General features: G+C 47.8%; 1 protein-coding gene across 1 annotated transcript in view; it reads left to right on the forward strand.

The window, feature by feature from the left end:
* DRC11 (dynein regulatory complex subunit 11) overlaps nt 1-21284 on the forward strand; it is a 138613-nt gene that overhangs the window by 103880 nt on the left and 13449 nt on the right. The window contains exons 9-14 of the mRNA XM_083154557.1: nt 12877-12952; nt 13146-13252; nt 14747-14839; nt 15668-15732; nt 17399-17481; nt 17661-17768. Coding sequence (XP_083010683.1) covers nt 12877-12952; nt 13146-13252; nt 14747-14839; nt 15668-15732; nt 17399-17481; nt 17661-17768 — 532 coding nt within the window. The remainder of the gene's footprint in view (nt 1-12876; nt 12953-13145; nt 13253-14746; nt 14840-15667; nt 15733-17398; nt 17482-17660; nt 17769-21284) is intronic.

Consider the following 21284-nt stretch of genomic DNA (forward strand, 5'->3'; position numbering starts at 1 on the left):
CATATTCCAGAGACAGAAGCCTTACTGCGTATGTGCGGTGGCCATTCGCCAGTGTACAAACTCTGGATGGGCCCTCTACTCTTCACGTCGCTGTAGACTTTGGTATTGTGCTGGTCTCTGCAAACATGGCGTCCGCCATATTCCAGAGACAGAAGCCTTACTGCGTATGTGCGGTGGCCATTCGCCAGTGTACAAACTTTGGGTGGGCCCTCTACTCTTCACGTCGCTGTAGACTTTGGTATTGTGCTGGTCTCTGCAAACATGGCGTCTGCCATATTCCAGAGACAGAAGCCCTACTGCGTATGTGCGGTGGCCATTCGCCAGTGATTTGTTTATCGTGGCTGCAGCTCCAACGCAGGACTCTGGAAAGGTAAGAAAAAGAATGCCCAGGCCTCCTGGACCTAAGTGGCCGTGTGCACCGCACACATTGCACCCATTATAGAAACACCAATGTACCTGTGTGTACATGTGTGTGTCTGTGTTTTGTACAATTAGGGCCTAATTCAGTCGTAGTTTAGCGATTCCACGCTAAACTACAACTCCTGGCGCTAGGTTGAACTTTTTATACAAGTCCCCCCGGCCAAAGCATTAACCCCCTGACCGGTCAGCCTGGGCAGGGGTCCTGGGGGAGTGGAGACCCCCCCCAATGAAGGGGTCCCCCCCCCCTCCAGAATTTGTATAAAAGTCTCCCCCCCCCCCAACTGTGGCATTACCCTGCTGGCTGGTTGGGCCTGGTGCTGGTTCATAAAATACAGGGTTTCCGTATTTTGGAAACCAGGACCGGCCCTTGGGCCTGGTGCTGGTTTTCAAAAATACAGGGAACCCTACTCAAATTGTTTCATGATTTTTTAAAACCAGGACCGGCTCTGTGAGCCTGTGGCTGGTTACGGCCGTGGGGGGGGGGACCCCACTCCATTTTTATTTATTTATTTTTCTATTTTTTTTACACTGAAGCCTGCACGGATCTGACTGAATGAAGTGTATTTTCCAGGCTTATTTTACCAGCAAGTAGCGTCTGTATCCCGCTAAGTGCCGGAACTTAGCAGCCGTATTGAAAATACGTCCACTGAGTAAATTAGGAATCACCATTCTTTTGAATTGGTGATTCCTATTCGTATTCTGTCAATGGCGTATACATTCGTATTTGTAAATATAGATACGAATGTGCCATGAATACGAATACGAATTGAATACGAATTTGTAAAAAATAGGTGTATTTCTATATATGAATATACCTATTTTGTACGAAAAAAGCTTAGTACATACAGCTGCATTGTGCTGTAATGTTATAGCACATTATAGTATTACAGTGTATCCTACTTCGGGTGGAGGCCGGGGATGGTCGCATGCACGTGGAGCTCCGATCCCCTATCCACGGAGCTCCACTATCCCCGGCCTCCGGAGCAGCGTGCAGAGTGGCGGAAGAGAGGGCGTGCGGAGTGGTGGAGAAGAGGCAGCGGGAGAGAACGGAGGCTGCTGCTGCGGCGACCCGGCTGATCCCGGCTGAAGGAGAGAGGAGGCTGCTGTGTCTGCCGGTGAGCGCCGAGTGCAACGGCATCCGGCCGGAGGATCGCAGCGCTGCAACCCCGGCGGCACCATCCCCCGGCGGCATCATCGACCCGGGGACCCCCCACCGGAGGCGGAAGATCACATGTAGCTCCCTCCATGGATGGGAGGGCCCGGCACACACACAGGCAAGCGGGACCCAGTACTCGGTGTGGAGGGCTCATCAAATCCCCTCCCCCCGGACAGGAGAGGGACAGGAGGCACATCAGCCACGGGGGGCCCCTGTATGACACCCAGAGGCCGGTAGGATTCTCCCCACGGAAGCCCCCAACCCCCAGTAGGCTGCACTAGCTACGGTTGAACTCTGCGGCAGCGCCCCCCCCCCCTATCACTGACTCTCACTGACCAACTCTTCCTGCCCCCCATGCTGGCTCCCCCTACAGGAAGATGGCGCCGCAAATGGCTGCCTAGGAACTGTGCACTCAGCCATATGTAACCCTGTGTCCCCAGTGTGATAACTGTACTGTCCGCTATAACTGTACTGTCTTTGCCTATACTGTTAACTACCTGGCTGCTGCAACGTCCAATGGTGCCGTTGATGGCTGCCTAGGCGCTGTGCAGCTCAGCGGGTAAGTGTCCCTGTGTGATAACTGTTCTGTCTCCGCTAAAAGTCTACTGTTTCTGCTCATACTGTTACCTACCTGGCTGCTGCAGCGACCAGTGGCGCCGCCGATGGCTGCCTAGGCGCTGTGCAGCTTAATCAGTGTGTGTTCCCGTTCCCTGCTTATATTGTTGCCCACCTGGCTGCTGCAACGACCAGTGGCGCCGCTGATGGCTGCCTAGGCGCTGTGCAGCTTGGTGAGCATGTGTCCCCCGCACGCAATGTTTTAATGTAATGTTTGTAAATCCCCCCCCCCCCCTTCATCCCTGATTGATGCTGCACTGTAATCCACAAAAAATTCCTAGTGTGCGCAAGCACACATGGCCAATAAAGTTGATTCTGATTCTGATAGTAGGGTGTGGGGGGAGGGGGGCTGCATGTGTAACTGGAACTATGGGAACACATGGTGGCCATACCCATGGACGTACAGTAGGTGATCTGGGTGTAACCACAGGAAAGGAATTACTTCTCAACATTATGTTTGGGCTGGGTATAAATCATTGCTGCAGCAGGGCGACCACAGAACCCCTCTCTCCCCCATACTGTACCTGTATTCTGTCTTCTATGTGACACTGTAATTCAGCACATCTTCAGTGTAACTGTTGCTCAGCTGTATAATCTATCTATAATGCTATATACCAGGTTGTATTATTACTGTTATAAGGTAGTTCTTTCTAAACGGACATTTGGTGGTTATTTACTAACATTTCTCAGGGGCACAGAGAGGGAGGGTTGGGGCCAGGTACGTATTTCCCAGACCCACCGTACAAATAGTATTTTGCAGGTTTTTTGTGTATAAAGTGGGTGCAGAGTTTGGTTATCTCTATAGCAGTGAAGGAAGTGTATGATTGTTGAAACGGATGCATAAAAGACCCATCGCCACCGTTTATTAGCAATCGCAAGTCCAATCCGCTGCGATCATCCATTGACAAAACACATTTGTGACGGTTTAGGGCAATCGTCACAAAATCGTCAAATTGCCCCAATCCATCGATCGTACGGGAAGCTTTACTTTCACTGGATGGATAAAGATGGACGCTGACTGATTGCTGCATTTTTAAATCAAATTTGCACCTTTGAGCAATGTTAGTACTGCTTGGTTAGTTTGTGTTTAGATGAAATATCCTGCAATTAGAATCGGACGTAACATATCCTTATTGGCCGGTATAGTCACGGACGAACGCGTCATGCATTTCTATGTAAATGAATGTGCGGTTTCCTTCCAGCCTTGGGCTACCTTTCTGGCTTTCCATGCAGCCAGCAATGGTTCCTGACCTAGATCAAAACTGCCGACTGCCTCTGTTTATTTATCTAGAGCACAATAAGGGGTCACCGTTGGGAAAACAGTCCCAAAAATATCTGCAATAATGAAATAATCAGCTGCATAATTAATATTAATAATCTTTGATGATTAATAGCACTTCCCATACGTTGGCAAGATGACATTGGATTGCGTGTGTGGAGGTGACACTTGGCTCAGTGCTACAGAGAAAGTAAACAGAGTGTAGTTCTCTACTGAATGACACACACACTGGCTACAGAGAGAACGCTGGCTCAGGGGAGGTGAGGGGAACCCGGCCAAGTGCTGAGAAACGCGAGTGGACCCTACAGGTCAGAAAGGAAAGATGTGGTTACAATTTGATGGCAATCTCTGGAAATATGCATTTAATCAACGTGTAACCGTAGTCCGCTCCCCCGCCCACCCTTTTCCTCGGCCCCAGAAATAACAGAATATCGGCTCCATACATCCCCCTGAAAGGATGGGGATTAGCAAAGGATTATTGTTAGGATTGTGTTGCCATGCACCTTTCCATGCACATAAATGTGTTGCGGAACAATGCTTGTGACATGAAACAAATTGGCAGTTGGCACGTTGCCCTCTCTCCATATATAAAGCTTATGCCGCAATAACCCCCGGCTATATTTTATGGCTTTTCCCTTTGATGGTCTCTCAGAAGTATATGGCTCATGTTTGCCTAAATGTTGTGTTATTCTGTTTATGTGAGACACACATAGTACAACTGTGTTTGCATTCTTAGGAGCCCATTTATTCTTGGGAGCCAATTAACCTACCAGTATATTTTGGGATTGTGGGAGGAAACCGGAGTATCCGGAGGAAACCTACGCAAGTACGGGGAGAATATACAAACTCCGCACAGTTAGGGCCATGGTGGGTATTGAACCCATGACCTCAGTGCTGTGAGGCAGTAATGCTAACCATTACACCACCCATGCTGCCCCATGCACTTATGCGCTGTCAATGTCGACGGATGTAGACATAGACTCCAAAAACGTGAAAACCTCATGTCGACCTTTTTATGTTGACCTATTGCTTGTGTCGGCCTTTCAACCCTGTCAAATTAAGACATGTTAACCTTTTTCATGTGTCGACCAATAGAATTCGACCTATTGACTTTTGACCTTATTACTGTCGACCCTATGATCCATCCCCATCCTTGTGCTGTTCCTCTATTGCTGCGGTTCTTAACCTCGGTTTGCTGGACCACCCAACAGTGCACGATTTCCAGGTAACCCGACAGGTGCGCTCATTATTCACTGATCATATGTGGAGCTAATTATTTCACCTGTGATTCTGTGTGGAGACCTAGAAAATGTGCAGTGTGTGGGGGTCCTGAGGACCGAGGTTGGGAACCACTGCTCTGTTGTGATGAGTACATGTCAAATCCACCTCTCTGTTCTCTAGTATTGTAAATATGTTTACACTTTATTAAAATAAAGGATAATAATGACATTGGGAGTCAGATTGTAGTGGGAGATGGTTTACATCAATTCATCACAATGGTGACAGAGTTCTAGATTACCGACAGCATAGCTGGGTACGCGATGCCATGACTTGACTGCTGACCCGCCAGCGTACTTACCGAGTGGCCAATTCAGGTAAGCATATAATCAACATGTCAATCTTCACATCACAGCTGGGTGGGCGTTTCATTTTCCCCACCCAGCTGTGATGCCAGTCCCTGTGCCCAGTGTACGGGCATTTGGGGGACCACCCGTAGACACAGGCAGATTGCATGAGGTTAAACCACCAGATGTTCCCCCCCTCAGTTGCATCCATTTATTAACCCTTGGTTTATGGGAGAACTCCCAGCAGATACAGGTAATTGGGAGATAAGCAGCGTGGTAATCTCATATCCACAGTCCTACACATGAGCCACATAGCTGTGTGATTACACGTGGCACCTATCTTACCAGCCATCAGTTCTCGCCTCTCATGAACTTACGAACCCTTACTGACGTGACAACTTATCACCCCGACAGGCATGTTATATTATTCTCAATGATATAACTATTTAGGGGAAATATCCAGGACATGGTTTGGTGTTCGGCCAATCTTAGACATGTGACTCCCATTTGACTCTGTAGTACTAGCGTTAATACGAAACTCTATAGTGATTCCCTGTTAACGACCACTAAATAACCATCTGACTCTACACACACACAAGCTGCAGTCACGTACATGAGAGTTGTGGAAACATCTGTTTGTAACAAAGAAATGTCTATCATTCTATCGTCTCTTTGTTCCACGCACGCACATACTGAGAAAGCATAAACACAGGCAAACTGGACGGATACAACATCAGCAGCAATGAAAGTATTTATCCCAATGAAGTTGGTAAGATAAGCACCTCTGTCACAGATCCAGGGGAGGCCCCAGGTGAACACCCACTGTCTCCAACTGTCATTCCAACCTGACTCACTGGCAGTGGGTGTGGCTTCCCTATTTGAATTTTGAACAGAGCTGCAGCCCCGCCTCCGGAAAAGAAGCCGTTGCAGAGATCTGAAGATGTGCTGCAGTTAACATCTCATTCATCAAAAGTATCTGGCAGAACTAAACCTAGTAGGGCCCTAAACAAGGTACTGGCTGGTGCGAGGTATCCCTGTGAAAACTCTATTAGCTAGTGTGATTAGAACGTAATTAGTCATATACAGTTCTAAAAGGAGTTTGTAACACTACAGAAATGCCAAAGCGTTATGAATAATTAGTATTATGGACTTGCCATTGACCGGGTCGCTAGCTGTCAGATTTCACCATCTCTGACCCTTTCTCTATACCAGTCCTATCCCATCTTTGGTTCTCCCCACTTCCATCTGCCTCTCTTTTCCTGTGTCTCTCCCCCCCCCCCCCCCCCCCTTTGCTCCCAATTTTGGACTGATTTATTTTTAAAGGACTCCCCAGTCTCCATAGAAGTAATGGATTTGAAAATACTGAGACATATTTGTTTATGGCCAAACAAAATTATTCAAAAGCCTGATGCACTGTAAGATAGGGCGTTGGGCACAGGACAGGAGCAGCGCTGTAAATGGTTACTTGCAGGCAGGGTCAGGCACTGTGCTATGACCAATCAGTGTACAGTATTGGGCATTTGAGCACACTCCTCCCATGCAATTCCTTCCCCATTGTTTCTTTTTTTTGCCCTGTAATGTTACATGATGTCCCAATCTGTGCTGAGGGATGAGAAAACAGGTAACACTCATTGGTTATCTCCAGACTGGACTACAGTAATCTCCTCCTATGTGGAATCCCTGACAAATTTCTCTCTCTCTCTTCCCTCTGCTGATGCACTCTGTCTAACCTTCCTACTCACTTGCTCCCACTCCTACCTCCGAGACTTTTCACATGCTGCTCCCTACCTCTGAAACTCTCTACCTCCCTCCATCAGACTCTGCACTTCTCTACAAAACTTCAAACGGACTCTCAAGACCCATTTCTTCACCAAGCCCAGCCAACTCTCATCGTAAATCACTGATACTTGCTCATTTCTACCCCATTACCTCGTTGGTCTGCCCCTCCCCTTAAGAATGTAAGTTCTCATTAGCAGGGCCCTATTACTTAAAAAGTTTTTCCTTCTCTTACTTAACCCCTTCAGTGGTTGGTTTTCTTTTAGGGAGCGCTCCCCACTTAGCAAATTTTTTATGGGGAGCGCTCCCTAAAAAAACCCTACTACACTGTCTCCTGGGGCTGGGGCTGGGGCCTGCCCCAGGCAACCCGCCTCTGCCCCCAGCAACCCGGGACAATGTTACAGTCCATCGCAGACTGTAACACAACAGCCGGGGGGCGAGGAGAGGAGGAGACGTGGCCGAGCAGAGGGAGCCGGGCAGCGCTGAAGGTAGCTGAATTTCAGTGATCAGCTCAGTAGGTCTGCCCGGCTCTAAGCAATGGCAATCCCGAGAATTTTCTGGGCTTGCCAGTTCTGGCACTGAAACATAACCTGGAAAATTCTTGGAATTACCACTGAAGGGGTTAAACCATCTTGAACGGCACCAAATCATGCGGTTTCTGCCATGCTTATACTTATTTCACTGTCCTCTGTTGATGCAGCTATGTGTATGTCCTCTATTGTATTTATCTGTAAGTCACTGTTTTCCTTATTCGTTCATATACTCTGTAATTGGGCACTGCGGATCCCTTGTGGCGCCATATAAATAAAGGATAGTAATAATAACATGTAAATAGGGATATCTAATGATTGGCAACCATATAACTGGCACTCTGGCTGGGTGGGCAAAAGGACAAATACGAGGAGATACGAGGAACTGTCTGAAATTAGACTGCTCATGTCAGTGACCGACATTCTAGTAGATTATATGGAGTGTTCAGAGTCTAGTGTAACGCTGCATACTGTATACATACTGTATGTTTCTGTGAGATTGCGATCCAGGTCCATAGTTACAAGTAAATGGTTCATTAATTACAGTTCTTCACTTTATCAAAATGTACTCTCATGGACTAGGTTCGCTTTAACTCTGCGCCCTCTATATAATATAATAGATGTTTCACTGGGAATGTATACAGTATATGGATGGCCGACATCGGCATCCCAATAGAGAGAATCCCAGTAAGGGTCCGGTAGGTATACTTCTCCCTGCCCGCGAGTTTCCATTTCCCCAGCCTAACCTGAACACTTCCTCCCCTGCAGCCTAACCCTAAACCTCTGCTTTAGTGCCTATCCCCAAACTTCCTAGTGCCTAACTCTAACCCCTCCCTCCCTGCAGCCTAAGCCTAACCTTCCCGCAAACTCTAACTCATCCCCTAGTGCCTAATCCTAACCTACACCCCACACTCTAACTCATCCCCTAGTATGTAAACCTAACCTTCCCGCACACTCTAACTCATCCCCTAGTACGTAAACCTAACCTAACCCCCCGCACTATAACTCATCCCCTAGTGCCTAAACCTAACCTACCCCCGCACTATAACTCATCCCCTAGTGCCTAAACCTAACCTACCCCCCCACTATAACTCATCCCCTAGTGCCTAAACCTAACCTACACCCCACACTCTAACTCATCCCCTAGTATGTAAACCTAACCTACCCCCGCACTATAACTCATCCCCTAGTGCATAAACCTAACCTTCCCGCACACTCTAACTCATCCCCTAGTGCCTAAACCTAACCTACCCCCGCACTATAACTCATCCCCTAGTGCATAAACCTAACCTACCCCCCACACTCTAACTCATCCCCTAGTGCCTAAACCTAACCTACACCCACACTATAACTCATCCCCTAGTGCCTAAACCTAACCTACCCCCGCACTATAACTCATCCCCTAGTGCCTAAACCTAACCTACCCCCCACACTCTAACTCATCCCCTAGTGCCTAAACCTAACCTACACCCACACTATAACTCATCCCCTAGTGCCTAAACCTAACCTACCCCCGCACTATAACTCATCCCCTAGTGCCTAAACCTAACCTACCCCCCGCACTATAACTCATCCCCTAGTGCCTAAACCTAACCTACCCCCGCACTATAACTCATCCCCTAGTGCATAAACCTAACCTACCCCCACACTCTAACTCATCCCCTAGTGCCTAAACCTAACCTACACCCACACTATAACTCATCCCCTAGTGCCTAAACCTAACCTACCCCCGCACTATAACTCATCCCCTAGTGCCTAAACCTAACCTACCCCCCGCACTATAACTCATCCCCTAGTGCCTAAACCTAACCTACCCCCGCACTATAACTCATCCCCTAGTGCCTAAACCTAACCTACCCCCCACACTCTAACTCATCCCCTAGTGCCTAAACCTAACCTACCCCCGCACTCTAACTCATCCCCTAGTGCCTAAACCTAACCTACCCCCCGCGCTCTAACTCATCCCCTAGTGCCTAAACCTAACCTACCCCCCGCGCTCTAACTCATCCCCTAGTGCCTAAACCTAACCTACCCCCGCGCTCTAACTCATCCCCTAGTGCCTAAACCTAACCTACCCCCGCACTCTAACTCATCCCCTAGTGCCTAAACCTAACCTACCCCCACACTCTAACTCATCCCCTAGTGCATAAACCTAACCTACCCCCGCACTCTAACTCATCCCCTAGTGCCTAAACCTAACCTACCCCCGCACTATAACTCATCCCCTAGTGCCTAAACCTAACCTACCCCCGCACTATAACTCATCCCCTAGTGCATAAACCTAACCTACCCCCCACACTATAACTCATCCCCTAGTGCCTAAACCTAACCTACCCCCCGCACTCTAACTCATCCCCTAGTGCCTAAACCTAACCTACCCCCCGCACTCTAACTCATCCCCTAGTGCCTAAACCTCACCTTCCCCCCGCACTATAACTCATCGCCTAGTGCCTAAACCTAACCTACCCCCGCACTATAACTCATCCCCTAGTGCATAAACCTAACCTACCCCCGCACTATAACTCATCCCCTAGTGCATAAACCTAACCTACCCCCGCACTCTAACTCATCCCCTAGTGCCTAAACCTAACCTCCCCCCCCACACTCTAACTCATCCTCTAGTGCCTAAACCTAACCTACCCCCGCACTATAACTCATCACCTAGTGCCTAAACCTAACCTACCCCCGCACTCTAACTCATCACCTAGTGCCTAAACCTAACCTACCCCCGCACTCTAACTCATCCCCTAATGCCTAAACCTAACCTACCCCCGCACTATAACTCATCCCCTAGTGCCTAAACCTAACCTACCCCCGCACTATAACTCATCCCCTAGTGCATAAACCTAACCTACCCCCACACTCTAACTCATCCCCTAGTGTGTAAACCTAACCTACCCCCCGCACTCTAACTCATCCCCTAGTGCCTAAACCTAACCTACCCCCGCACTATAACTCATCCCCTAGTGCCTAAACCTAACCTACCCCCGCACTATAACTCATCCCCTAGTGCCTAAACCTCACCTACCCCCGCACTCTAACTCATCCCCTAGTGCCTAAACCTAACCTACCCCCCACACTATAACTCATCCCCTAGTGCCTAAACCTAACCTACCCCCGCACTCTAACTCATCCCCTAGTGCCTAAACCTAACCTACCCCCCACACTATAACTCATCCCCTAGTGCCTAAACCTAACCTACCCCCCACACTCTAACTCATCCCCTAGTGTGTAAACCTAACCTACCCCCCGCACTCTAACTCATCCCCTAGTGCCTAAACCTAACCTACCCCCGCACTATAACTCATCCTCTTGTGCCTAAGCCTAACCTACCCCCGCACTATAACTCATCCCCTAGTGCCTAAACCTAACCTACCCCCGCACTATAACTCATCCCCTAGTGCCTAAACCTAACCTACCCCCGCACTCTAACTCATCCCCTAGTGCCTAAACCTAACCTACCCCCGCACTCTAACTCATCCCCTAGTGCCTAAACCTAACCTTACCCCCGCACTATAACTCATCCCCTAGTGCATAAACCTAACCTACCCCCCACACTATAACTCATCCCCTAGTGCCTAAACCTAACCTACCCCCACACTATAACTCATCCCCTAGTGCCTAAACCTAACCTACCCCCGCACTATAACTCATCCCCTAGTGCCTAAACCTAACCTACCCCCGCACTATAACTCATCCCCTAGTATGTAAACCTAACCTACCCCCCACACTCTAACTCATCCCCTAGTGCCTAAACCTCACCTACCCCCCACACTCTAACTCATCCCCTAGTGCCTAAACCTCACCTACCCCCCGCACTATAACTCATCCCCTAGTGCCTAAACCTAACCTACCCCTGCACTCTAACTCATCCCCTAGTGCATAAACCTAACCTACCCCCGCACTATAACTCATCCCCTAGTGCATAAACTTAACCTACCCCCCACACTCTAACTCATCCCCTAGTGCCTAAACCTCACCTAACCCCCACACTCTAACTCATCCCCTAGTGCCTAAACCTCACCTACCCCCCGCACTATAACTCATCCCCTAGTGCCTAAACCTAACCTACCCCTGCACTCTAACTCATCCCCTAGTGCATAAACCTAACCTACCCCCGCACTATAACTCATCCCCTAGTGCATAAACTTAACCTACCCCCCACACTCTAACTCATCCTCTAGTGCCTAAACCTAACCTACCCCCGCACTCTAACTCATCCCCTAGTGCCTAAACCTAACCTTCCCCCCGCACTATAACTCATCCCCTAGTGCCTAAACCTAACCTACCCCTGCACTCTAACTCATCCCCTAGTGCCTAAACCTAACCTACCCCCGCACTATAACTCATCCCCTAGTGCCTAAACCTAACCTACCCCTGCACTCTAACTCATCCCCTAGTGCCTAAACCTAACCTACCCCCGCACTATAACTCATCCCCTAGTGCATAAACTTAACCTACCCCCCACACTCTAACTCATCCTCTAGTGCCTAAACCTAACCTACCCCCTGCACTCTAACTCATCCCCTAGTGCATAAACCTATCCTACCCCCCGCACTCTAACTCATCCCCTAGTGCATAAACCTAACCTACCCCCGCACTCTAACTCATCCCCTAGTGCCTAAACCTAACCTACCCCCGCACTATAACTCATCCCCTAGTGCCTAAACCTAACCTACCCCCCACACTCTAACTCATCCCCTAGTGCCTAAACCTAACCTACCCCCGCACTATAACTCATCCCCTAGTGCGTAAACCTAACCTACCCCCGCACTATAACTCATCCCCTAGTGCCTAAACCTAACCTTCCCCCCACACTCTAACTCATCCCCTAATGCAATGGTTCCCAACCATGGTCCTCAAGTACCCCCAATACTGCACGTTTTCCAGATCTCCACACAGAATCACAGGTGACATAATTAGCTCCACCTGTGGATCTTCTAAAATGTGTCTGAATAATGAGTGCACCTGTGAGATGACCTGAAAATTGTGAACTGTTGGGGGTACTTGAGAAGCAGGGTTGGTTTCCACTGCCCTAGTGCCTAAACCTAACCTTTCTCCCTCACTCTAACATACCTCCTAGTGCCTAAACCTAACCCTCCCACCTGCCTGACATTAACCCATTACAGCATACATACGAGTGGGATGCCAGTAGTTGGGATCTCGGTGTCGGCACTTTCAGCGATGTCGGTATTCTGACGCAAGTCTTCTGGCCGCGAGTCGGTAAATATAATAATAATAGAATAATAGAATTTAAAAAATAATAATGAATAATTAAATGAAACATATAAATCTCTTACTGAATTTGAACCCAAATAATAATAATATATAAACTGGAATCATGAGTTCCAAACCTGGATCCTATTCATAAACTGGGTCTCAAGGCGAAACGCGTTAAAGGTCTGAAAGCCGTTCATTACACTGTCTGCTGTGCGGAGGAGAACAGATTATTTGATTGTCGGTCCCAATGAAATATTGGAAACCTGACCAGGATTTATGTGTTATGTGTAATGTTTTAAACCCACACCTTTTCAGGAGGAAGAACCAGGCTGGAAAATGAGCCCAAGCCAGTTCCTGCCTGACATAAGCTCTGCGCAGAACACATATGAAGGTAAGTCGCTAGAACTCGCCACAAATGGAAAAGTCAATGATTTGTGTTTGTAGTGGAAACTATTTCTTCTCGTTATGCGACTGAGCCAATGAAAGAGGAAACGGATCTCTTGGTTCCCATGGATTAAAGGATGAGGCGTCAAGGTCACTCCCTTGCGCAGTCCTTCACTTGTCCTTATCTTCTTTCCTTGCAGGAGTCTGGCACAATCGGAACGAGTCCTGGAATCTGCACCAGACACACGATTCTGAGCTCATTAAGGAAGATAAGAGGAAGGAAATTGAGGAAGAGATTAGAATTCAGGTTTGGCTGAAGTCACTATGAATGAGCCTATGTCCTTGTCACTTTAGATTGTCTGTCACATGACCTGCAACATTATCTTGGTGGTTAGGATCACACTACAAGTATAAAAGTATTCGATATGAAATCCAGACGGTCAAAATCCGGACAGGGTAAAAATCCTGAATGGGTCATAATACCGACAAGGACAAAATCCCGACAAGGACAAAATCCCGACATTTAAAATCCCGACAAGGTGAAAATACGACATATAGAATGTACAGGTGAAACTGTCAACATGACTTTGTTTCGACAGGTTGCGAGGTCGACATGGGTTTTTTGACTGTTTTTTGACCCGAATGTCGACACGGTCGACATGGACACAGTTGGAAGTGAACCGCAGCCCCTCGCATCGCTTGCAATGCTTCGGGCACGGTGCCTCGCTACGCTTGGCACACTATTTTATTCTCCCACCACGCCCTAGTGGATGGTAGGGCATGAAATACCGCCTGTCGGCACATGTCGGGTCAAAAAACAGTGAACAAAAACCATGTCGACCTCGCGACCTGTCGACAAAAAGTCATGTTGACTGTTTCACCTGTACATTCTATGTCAGTATTTTGACCTTGTCGGGATTTTAAATGTCAGGATTTTAAATGTCGGGATTTTGTCCTTGTCGGGATTTTGACCCATTCGCGATTTTGACCCTGTCGGGATTTTGATTGCATCCCATATAAAAGGGTCTAATAACTGCTGCTTTGCTGTTCATATTCTGTGGAGATGGTACGTCTGCAGCTTCCAGGTTATTGGTCAACATCACCGATGATTCTGTGCCAGCACCTGACAGACCCCCTCCATCTCTACATTTAGGACTTCAGTTACAGTAATCTAAGTATATACTTTCCCAGCAGTTATAGGAATAGTCCAGGAGAACTGGCATGCATAAGTATAGGACATTCCATACAGTATTTCCCATTATAGCCCCTTTACTGGGAGACTAGAATGACTGTCATATAAAGGCTGATCATTCTGCTCTTTCCCAGTATATGTAACACAAATCCTATGCATCTGATAATCCACACTCTATACCTATAGATTCCGTAAGGCACGGGTGGCCAAACTGGTCCTGGAGATCTACCCACAGTCCATGTTTCCCAGGCCTCATGTGCATCTGTAGAGTGCGATTGGAATGAATGCAGCAGGTTTGGAAAAGTGACAGTTAGTGATGACTGAACCTGTGCACCAGCTGGGGGTCTGGAAAACGTGACCTGTCGGTAGATCTCGGGGACCGGTTTGGGCAGCCCTGCCCTAAGGGTACTATGCACTGGTTGGCCAGGATGGCACACAATGACATCAATATAACCCCAGCTACAGGTGTAGCAGAATACAGGCATTAAGTCCGTTTGCCTGTACACTTTCAGACAATATATTCCCATGTATATGTGTGTACGCCGTGTATTACAGGCTGTGTTCCTAACACTGACTGGTCAGCATTATTGGCATTGTGTTCCCCTGAAGGTGGATGAGCTGATGAGACAAGAGCTGCAGAACCTGAAGCTGGCTGTAGACAGAGACAAAAGCAAGAAGAAGAAAGGAAAGAAAGGAGGGAAGGTGAGTAAGGACTGTGGTTACAGGTGGAGCCTTAAGTCATGAATGGTAGATATGGGACAAACTAAAGGTGCCCACACACTAGCAAGATCTGCGATCTTAAGATGTGCGCATAAATTAGCCTTGAAATCTTTTGTCCGTCCTGGACAAAAGATTTCAGGCAAGCGCACAAGGATTTCTCTTAAGATCCCATGTGCGTTTGGCTAAATCTTCTAATCGTTCAAGCAGCATGTAAGTTCAGAATTTAGCAAAAGATCCGTGGGAGCGCGTGTCCGACCGATATCGGCTGATAATCGGTCAGAAATCGACCAATCAGCAAAACAATTGTTCTAGTGTGTGTGTGGGCACCTTAAGAGTCTGCAGGAGTCAGCACTTTTAGGGTGGCGCTAGAGCATTGTGGGGGTGCAGTCTAGACAACGCAGACATGTGTGGACTGTTTGAGGGACAGGCCGCGGTTTTTGTGTGATGTCACACGTACCCACTGTGTCCCAAAATATGGCCACCTTACAGCTGGTTTTACGCTCGCATAATAGCAATATAATCACAAAATGTTTGTAATCCACCACGGGGCGGAACCTGGGATGCGCTGGGCACAATCCCCCCCCCCCCCCCCTAGTTTTACAAGTAATCATAAAACGACATCTGAAACTGAATTAGGCCCAATGCCATGATGGGGGCACAGACTGGTGCAGGCAGTACAGCTGGGCAGCATGTCACTTCTATTACATTGTTGCCCAATTGTATATATATATATATATATATATATACATACATACAGTTACTTTAATCTTTCATCAGGCTGTTCTGTGTTTGTAACGTGTCTTATTTTAGAAAAAGAAGAAAGGAAAGAAAGGTGGGAAAAAGAAAAAAAAGGAGAAAGACCTAACGCCGGACAGGTATGTATCATATGACTGACGGTACATTGCATTGTATGGTAAAATCCACAGCGACACCGATCCTAACGCAGCGGACTTATTGCACAGTTCCGTTACACACTGGAGAACAGCACAACATGGTCTTGTCCTTGATGACCTTCTGGATCCCTCCGATAGATCTGTTGTGGTTGTTAGGCGATCTGCGGAACACTATAAAGGCCATCTAATGTTCATTATCCAAGTCTGTCTGTTGTTACCCAGTTTGTTTTATCTCTGTTTACAATTGTAAAGCGCAACGGAATCTGCTGCATTATATAAGAAACTGTAACGGAATCTGTTGCGCTATATAAGACACTGTAACGGAATCTGCTGCGCTATATAAGTAACTGTAACAGAATCTGCTGCGCTATATAAGTAACTGTAACAGAATCTGCTGCGCTATATAAGACACTGTAACGGAATCTGCTGCACTATATAAGACACTGTAACGGAATCTGCTGCGCTATATGAGACACTGTAACGGAATCTGCTGCACTATATAAGACACTGTAACGGAATCTGCTGCGCTATATAAGACACTGTAACGGAATCTGCTGCACTATATAAGACACTGTAACGGAATCTGCTGCATTATATAAGAAACTGTAACGGAATCTGTTGCGCTATATAAGTAACTGTAACAAATCTTCTGCGTTATATAAGTAACTGTAACAGAATCTGCTGCGCTATATAAGTAACTGTAACAGAATCTGCTGCGCTATATAAGTAACTGTAACAGAATCTGCTGCGCTATATAAGTAACTGTAACAGAATCGGCTGCGCTATATAAGTAACTGTAACAGAATCTGCTGCGCTATATAAGACACTGTAACGGAATCTGCTGCACTATATAAGACACTGTAACGGAATCTGCTGCACTATATAAGACACTGTAACGGAATCTGCTGCACTATATAAGACACTGTAAATTAATAAATAAATAATAAATGATGTTGGTACAGAAGTACATATATAATATACATTGTATAACACTGTTCGGTACTTATGTAGTAACTGGGCTGCCGATTTCTAAATCGGGTCGGATCGGGAGATCGCATCGCATCGCATGCGACCATGCGATTCGATGCGATGCGATGCGATGCGATGACCCGATTTTTCCATAGGAATCAATGTTAAAATGGACTGAGTCCATTTTAACATGGAATTCAATGGGAAAAATGGGTCCTTTTCATACCCCTACTATCCAAGTGGGCATGGAGTTGGATATAAACCTGTGGCGAGCGTAGCGAGCCACCGAGCCCGAAGCGTGGCGAGCGAAGCGAGCCCCGCGAGGGGACGAATACCGTCCCCTCGCGGGGCTCGCTTCGCTCGCCACGCTTCGGGCTCGGTGGCTCGCTACGCTCGCCACAGGTTTATATCCAACTCCATGCCCACTTGGATAGTAGGGGTATGAAAAGGACCCATTTTTCCCATTGAATTCCATGTTAAAATGGACTCAGTCCATTTTAACATTGATTCCTATGGAAAAATCGGGTCATCGCATCCGATATCGCATCCGATATCGGATGCGATGCGATGCGATATCGCATCGCATCGCATCTGATTGTATGCCTTAACTTAAGGCATACAATCAAAAAATCGGCAGCCCAGATACTACATAAGTACCCACTGTTCTGTTTATCTGCAGGACCATTGATTCGCTGTACGAGGAGCTGGTCACTGAAGGTCTTCTCATCAAACCAAAGCCAGTGAAGATGTCGGATTTTATAGGTACTGCTCACTGTAGGGGGCATTTAATAACATGGTGCGATAGTCTATGTGCACGGGTTCTGTAACTCATAGCAACCAATCAGACACTTCTACCTTGAAAAATACAGTACCATATTCTAGTTTAGGTTTTTGCGTTCTGCGGCGTGTTATGAAACAGGTCCCTCTGTATGTGTCTGCAGGGGAATACAGTTATTTGGGGACCACCCTGCGTCAGGCTGACATAGAACCGATGCCATCTCTCAGCGATGTCAAGCAACTTCTGGTCCTGTATGGCGTCCTCCCGTTAGGTGAGTACAGCCGGCCTTTGTATGTTCTATGTGTCAGTGTATAGAAAATAAAACCTATGTATGTATGTATGTATGTATGTACAGTATGTATGTATGTATGTATGTATGTATAGCATCTATCTAAAAATGATTCAATGTTTCGGAGAGAGATAGGTGTTCTATAGAAGTACATATAAAAGAGTTTAAGCTGAAACAACTGAAATATTACTGGTCCCTACTAGTTCCCCTGGGAATGCCGGTGGGGTGATGCCTGTTGGGGGCAGGTGGTCGGCTAAATGATTTCTCCTGCTAGTGGCTGCATGCAAGGGGATGTCTTCACGTATCCCGTACACATCCCCTCGCATGGTACCGAGGGGATTCGGCGTGGGGGGGGGGGGGGGGGGGGGAGTTCGGCTGGGCAGCGTTATGCCGCTCAGTAAGCAGCGAATGCAGGGCCGGCGCCACCACTAGGCAGCATTAGGCATTTGCCTAGGGCGCCGGCCACTGGAGGGCGGCACTTGGGAGCCCCCCTCATGGTGCCTAGTGAGTGTAGCGGTGCCCGCACTGTCCCCAACCCCCTTTGAGCCAGGTACCCTGCGTCTGGTGAGCGCAGCGGCGCCCGCACCATCCCCACACCCTGCATTTATTGGAGTGTCTCGGCAGTGGTGGCCGCATCCCCTCCCCTTCCTCTGCCGCAACTCTTCTCCCCCTGTCATGACTCAGCGGTCGCATCACCCCCCCCCCCCTCCCGGAGCAGGTGAGCAGCGCGAGGCTCCAGTACCCCCCTGTTATGGAGCAGTGCCATACCTAGCACCGGCCCTGCCACCACCACCACCAGTTGCCTGTCCGGGGCAAAGCACACACCCCCCCTGGCCCAGGGCACGGAACAGACTGAGCAGCTCCCAGGTCTCCCGCAGCACGTGCTGGCTCAGGCTGCACTTGGTGTACTGGTTGTTGGAGGAGAAGGCTCTGACGGTGGACTGCACCCCGACCGGCTGAAGCTGAAGGACAGGAATGCGGGGTGTCTCCCCCGGTGTGCAGCAGCGCACGGCGGATTGTGCAGTCCCCCCCGGAGCAGGTGAGCGGCGACGGGCGGCGGGGCGCTCTCCACCCCGCCTCGCCTGGGGCGGTGCCGTACCTGGCACCGGCCCTGAGCGAATGACTGCTGCTCACCAAGCATTGTTGCACCCCCCACCCCCCCATGTGTGTATAGGTGTATATAGTGTGGTTTACTAGTGTAAAGTCCATACACATTAGATATATATCATTAACGATATATCGTTCATATCATCTAGGGTGTACACTCAACATCATTATTGATGCTCGCTCCTGCGGGTCATTATCGATGTCCGATGTACATGCAGCTCAATCTTGGCTATATCATCAAACATCTGCATGTACGGTGGAGGACCCGATGATGTCACTGAACGATATTGTGAACTATATCGTTTGCCCAGGAACTGGCGGGAATCGCTGACAATATCGCTCACAGAGTTATATCTTCTAGTGTGTAATGGGGCTTACGCTATTAGTGAGCAGCAGTGAGAATACATCCTAATAATTCATTAATTCATTAACAAGCAACACAACTGAGAAACTCATGGCCGGATCTAACGAGCGACCGTCTCCTAGTGACCTGGTAGAAGATTTCTTAGCATTATCTGTTGTTTTATATATGAGGTTGCAGTAGGGCCTCCTGAGGAGGAGAATGTGTATGATCAGAGGGTACTTATGTAGTATCTGGGCGGGACGATCGCATCGCATCCGACCAAATCGCATGCGATGCGATGGGCCCGATTTTCAATAGGATTCAATGTAAAAATGGTCCTGTTCATACCCCTACTATCCAAGTGGGCATGGAGATGGATATAAACCTGTGGCGAGCGCAGCGAGCCCCGCGAGGGGATGCGGATTATTTTTGTGACATGGAATACATTTTAAATAATCTGCGTCCCCTCGCGGGGCTCGCTGCGCTCACCACAGGTTTATATCCAACTCCATGCCCACTTGGATAGTAGGGAAATGAACAAGACCATTTTTACAATGAATCCTATGGAATATCGGGTCGATCGCATCGCATCTGATTGTATGCCTTAAGTTAAGGCATACAATCAAAAAATCGGGCGCCCAGATACTACATAAGTACCGATCAGAGTATTACTTCTACTTCACTCTCAAATTCAAATTCCTTCTCAAATGGACAAAACCATGTGCACTGCAGGTGGGGCAGATGTTACTTGTGCAGAGAGAATTAGATTTGGGTGAGGTTTTACTTCAAAGTCAGATCTATATTGCAGTGTAAAACTAAAGCAGTCAGCATTTTCCCTGCACAGAAACAAAATAACTCACTCAAATCTAAATCTCTCTGCACATGTTACATCTGCCCCCCTGCAGTGCAGCATGGTTTTGTCCATTTGAGCATGACTTTGCCTCTGAGAGTGAACTAGAATAAGGGCCATTTTGCGGTAGGTACTATTAGGCAGCACTGGGGACTGATATTCCTCAGGTGCTAGCATCTAGGAAGTAGCTGGCTGCATTCCCACAAGCACAGCCAAGAAAATGGCTGCCTCCATTGTTTGTAGGGGACAGGTGCACTGTAACAAACAGGAATGACCTACTTATCCCAAACAGAGGAGGACAACAACAACAACATATAAAAGTATGTTTGTGCCATAAAAAGCAACAAAAATAATAACAGCAAATAATTCCAGCCCCGGGAAAGCTGGATAGTACAAGTATAACTGAATCCATTCCTGATTATTCACGTGCCCAGTAATTGTTATACTGTACCGGCTCACAGTATCCTGGCCCACAACTTTATTGCTCTCTGTGCGCACAACTATCCTGTCATATTATATTACCTGTGTTTTTTAATATACCTGGCAAACAGATGTGTGCAATGGCTGAAGGTAACCCTATTTGTGAGCTCTTACTAGACTTCTGGCCTGGGAATGGTGCAGGGTTGCCTACCCTCCCGAAAATCGGGTTCCCCTCCCGGCCCCCCGGAAAGGTGGGCAAACCTCCCGGTTTCTGGGGGGACCCCCTCCGACGCACCATTTAAATAACCTTATCTACTTATCTCCAATGAGGGGGCGGGGGCTAAAGTGACATAATTGCGTCATTTTATCATTTATGATGTCACATTCAAGCCCCACCCCCTAACTCCTTCTGAAAGTCTCCTCTCCGGGCTTCTCCCGGAGAGGAAATTAAAACAGTCGGCAACCCTGGAATGGTGCATAATAATGAACCAGATGTATCAAACTTCAAAAGTGATAAAATGGAGAGTGATAAACCACCAGCCAATCAGCTCCTAAACTGCCATGTTGGCTGGTCTTGAAAAAATGACAGGTAGGAGCTGATTGGCTGGTGGTTTATCACTCTCCATGTTATCACTTTTGAAGCTGGATACAGCTGGCTCAATATGAGGTATGATGTTAGCTACCTCAGATGCAGACATTCACATGTATATGTATGTATAGTCCACCTGTGTCACAATGGGACTAGTCACTAGAATGTGCTGTTTGGGTGTCAGAGATT

This window comes from Crinia signifera, chromosome 7, assembly GCF_055691185.1.
Source record: "Crinia signifera chromosome 7, ASM5569118v1, whole genome shotgun sequence".
NCBI classification, from domain to species: domain Eukaryota; kingdom Metazoa; phylum Chordata; class Amphibia; order Anura; family Myobatrachidae; genus Crinia; species Crinia signifera.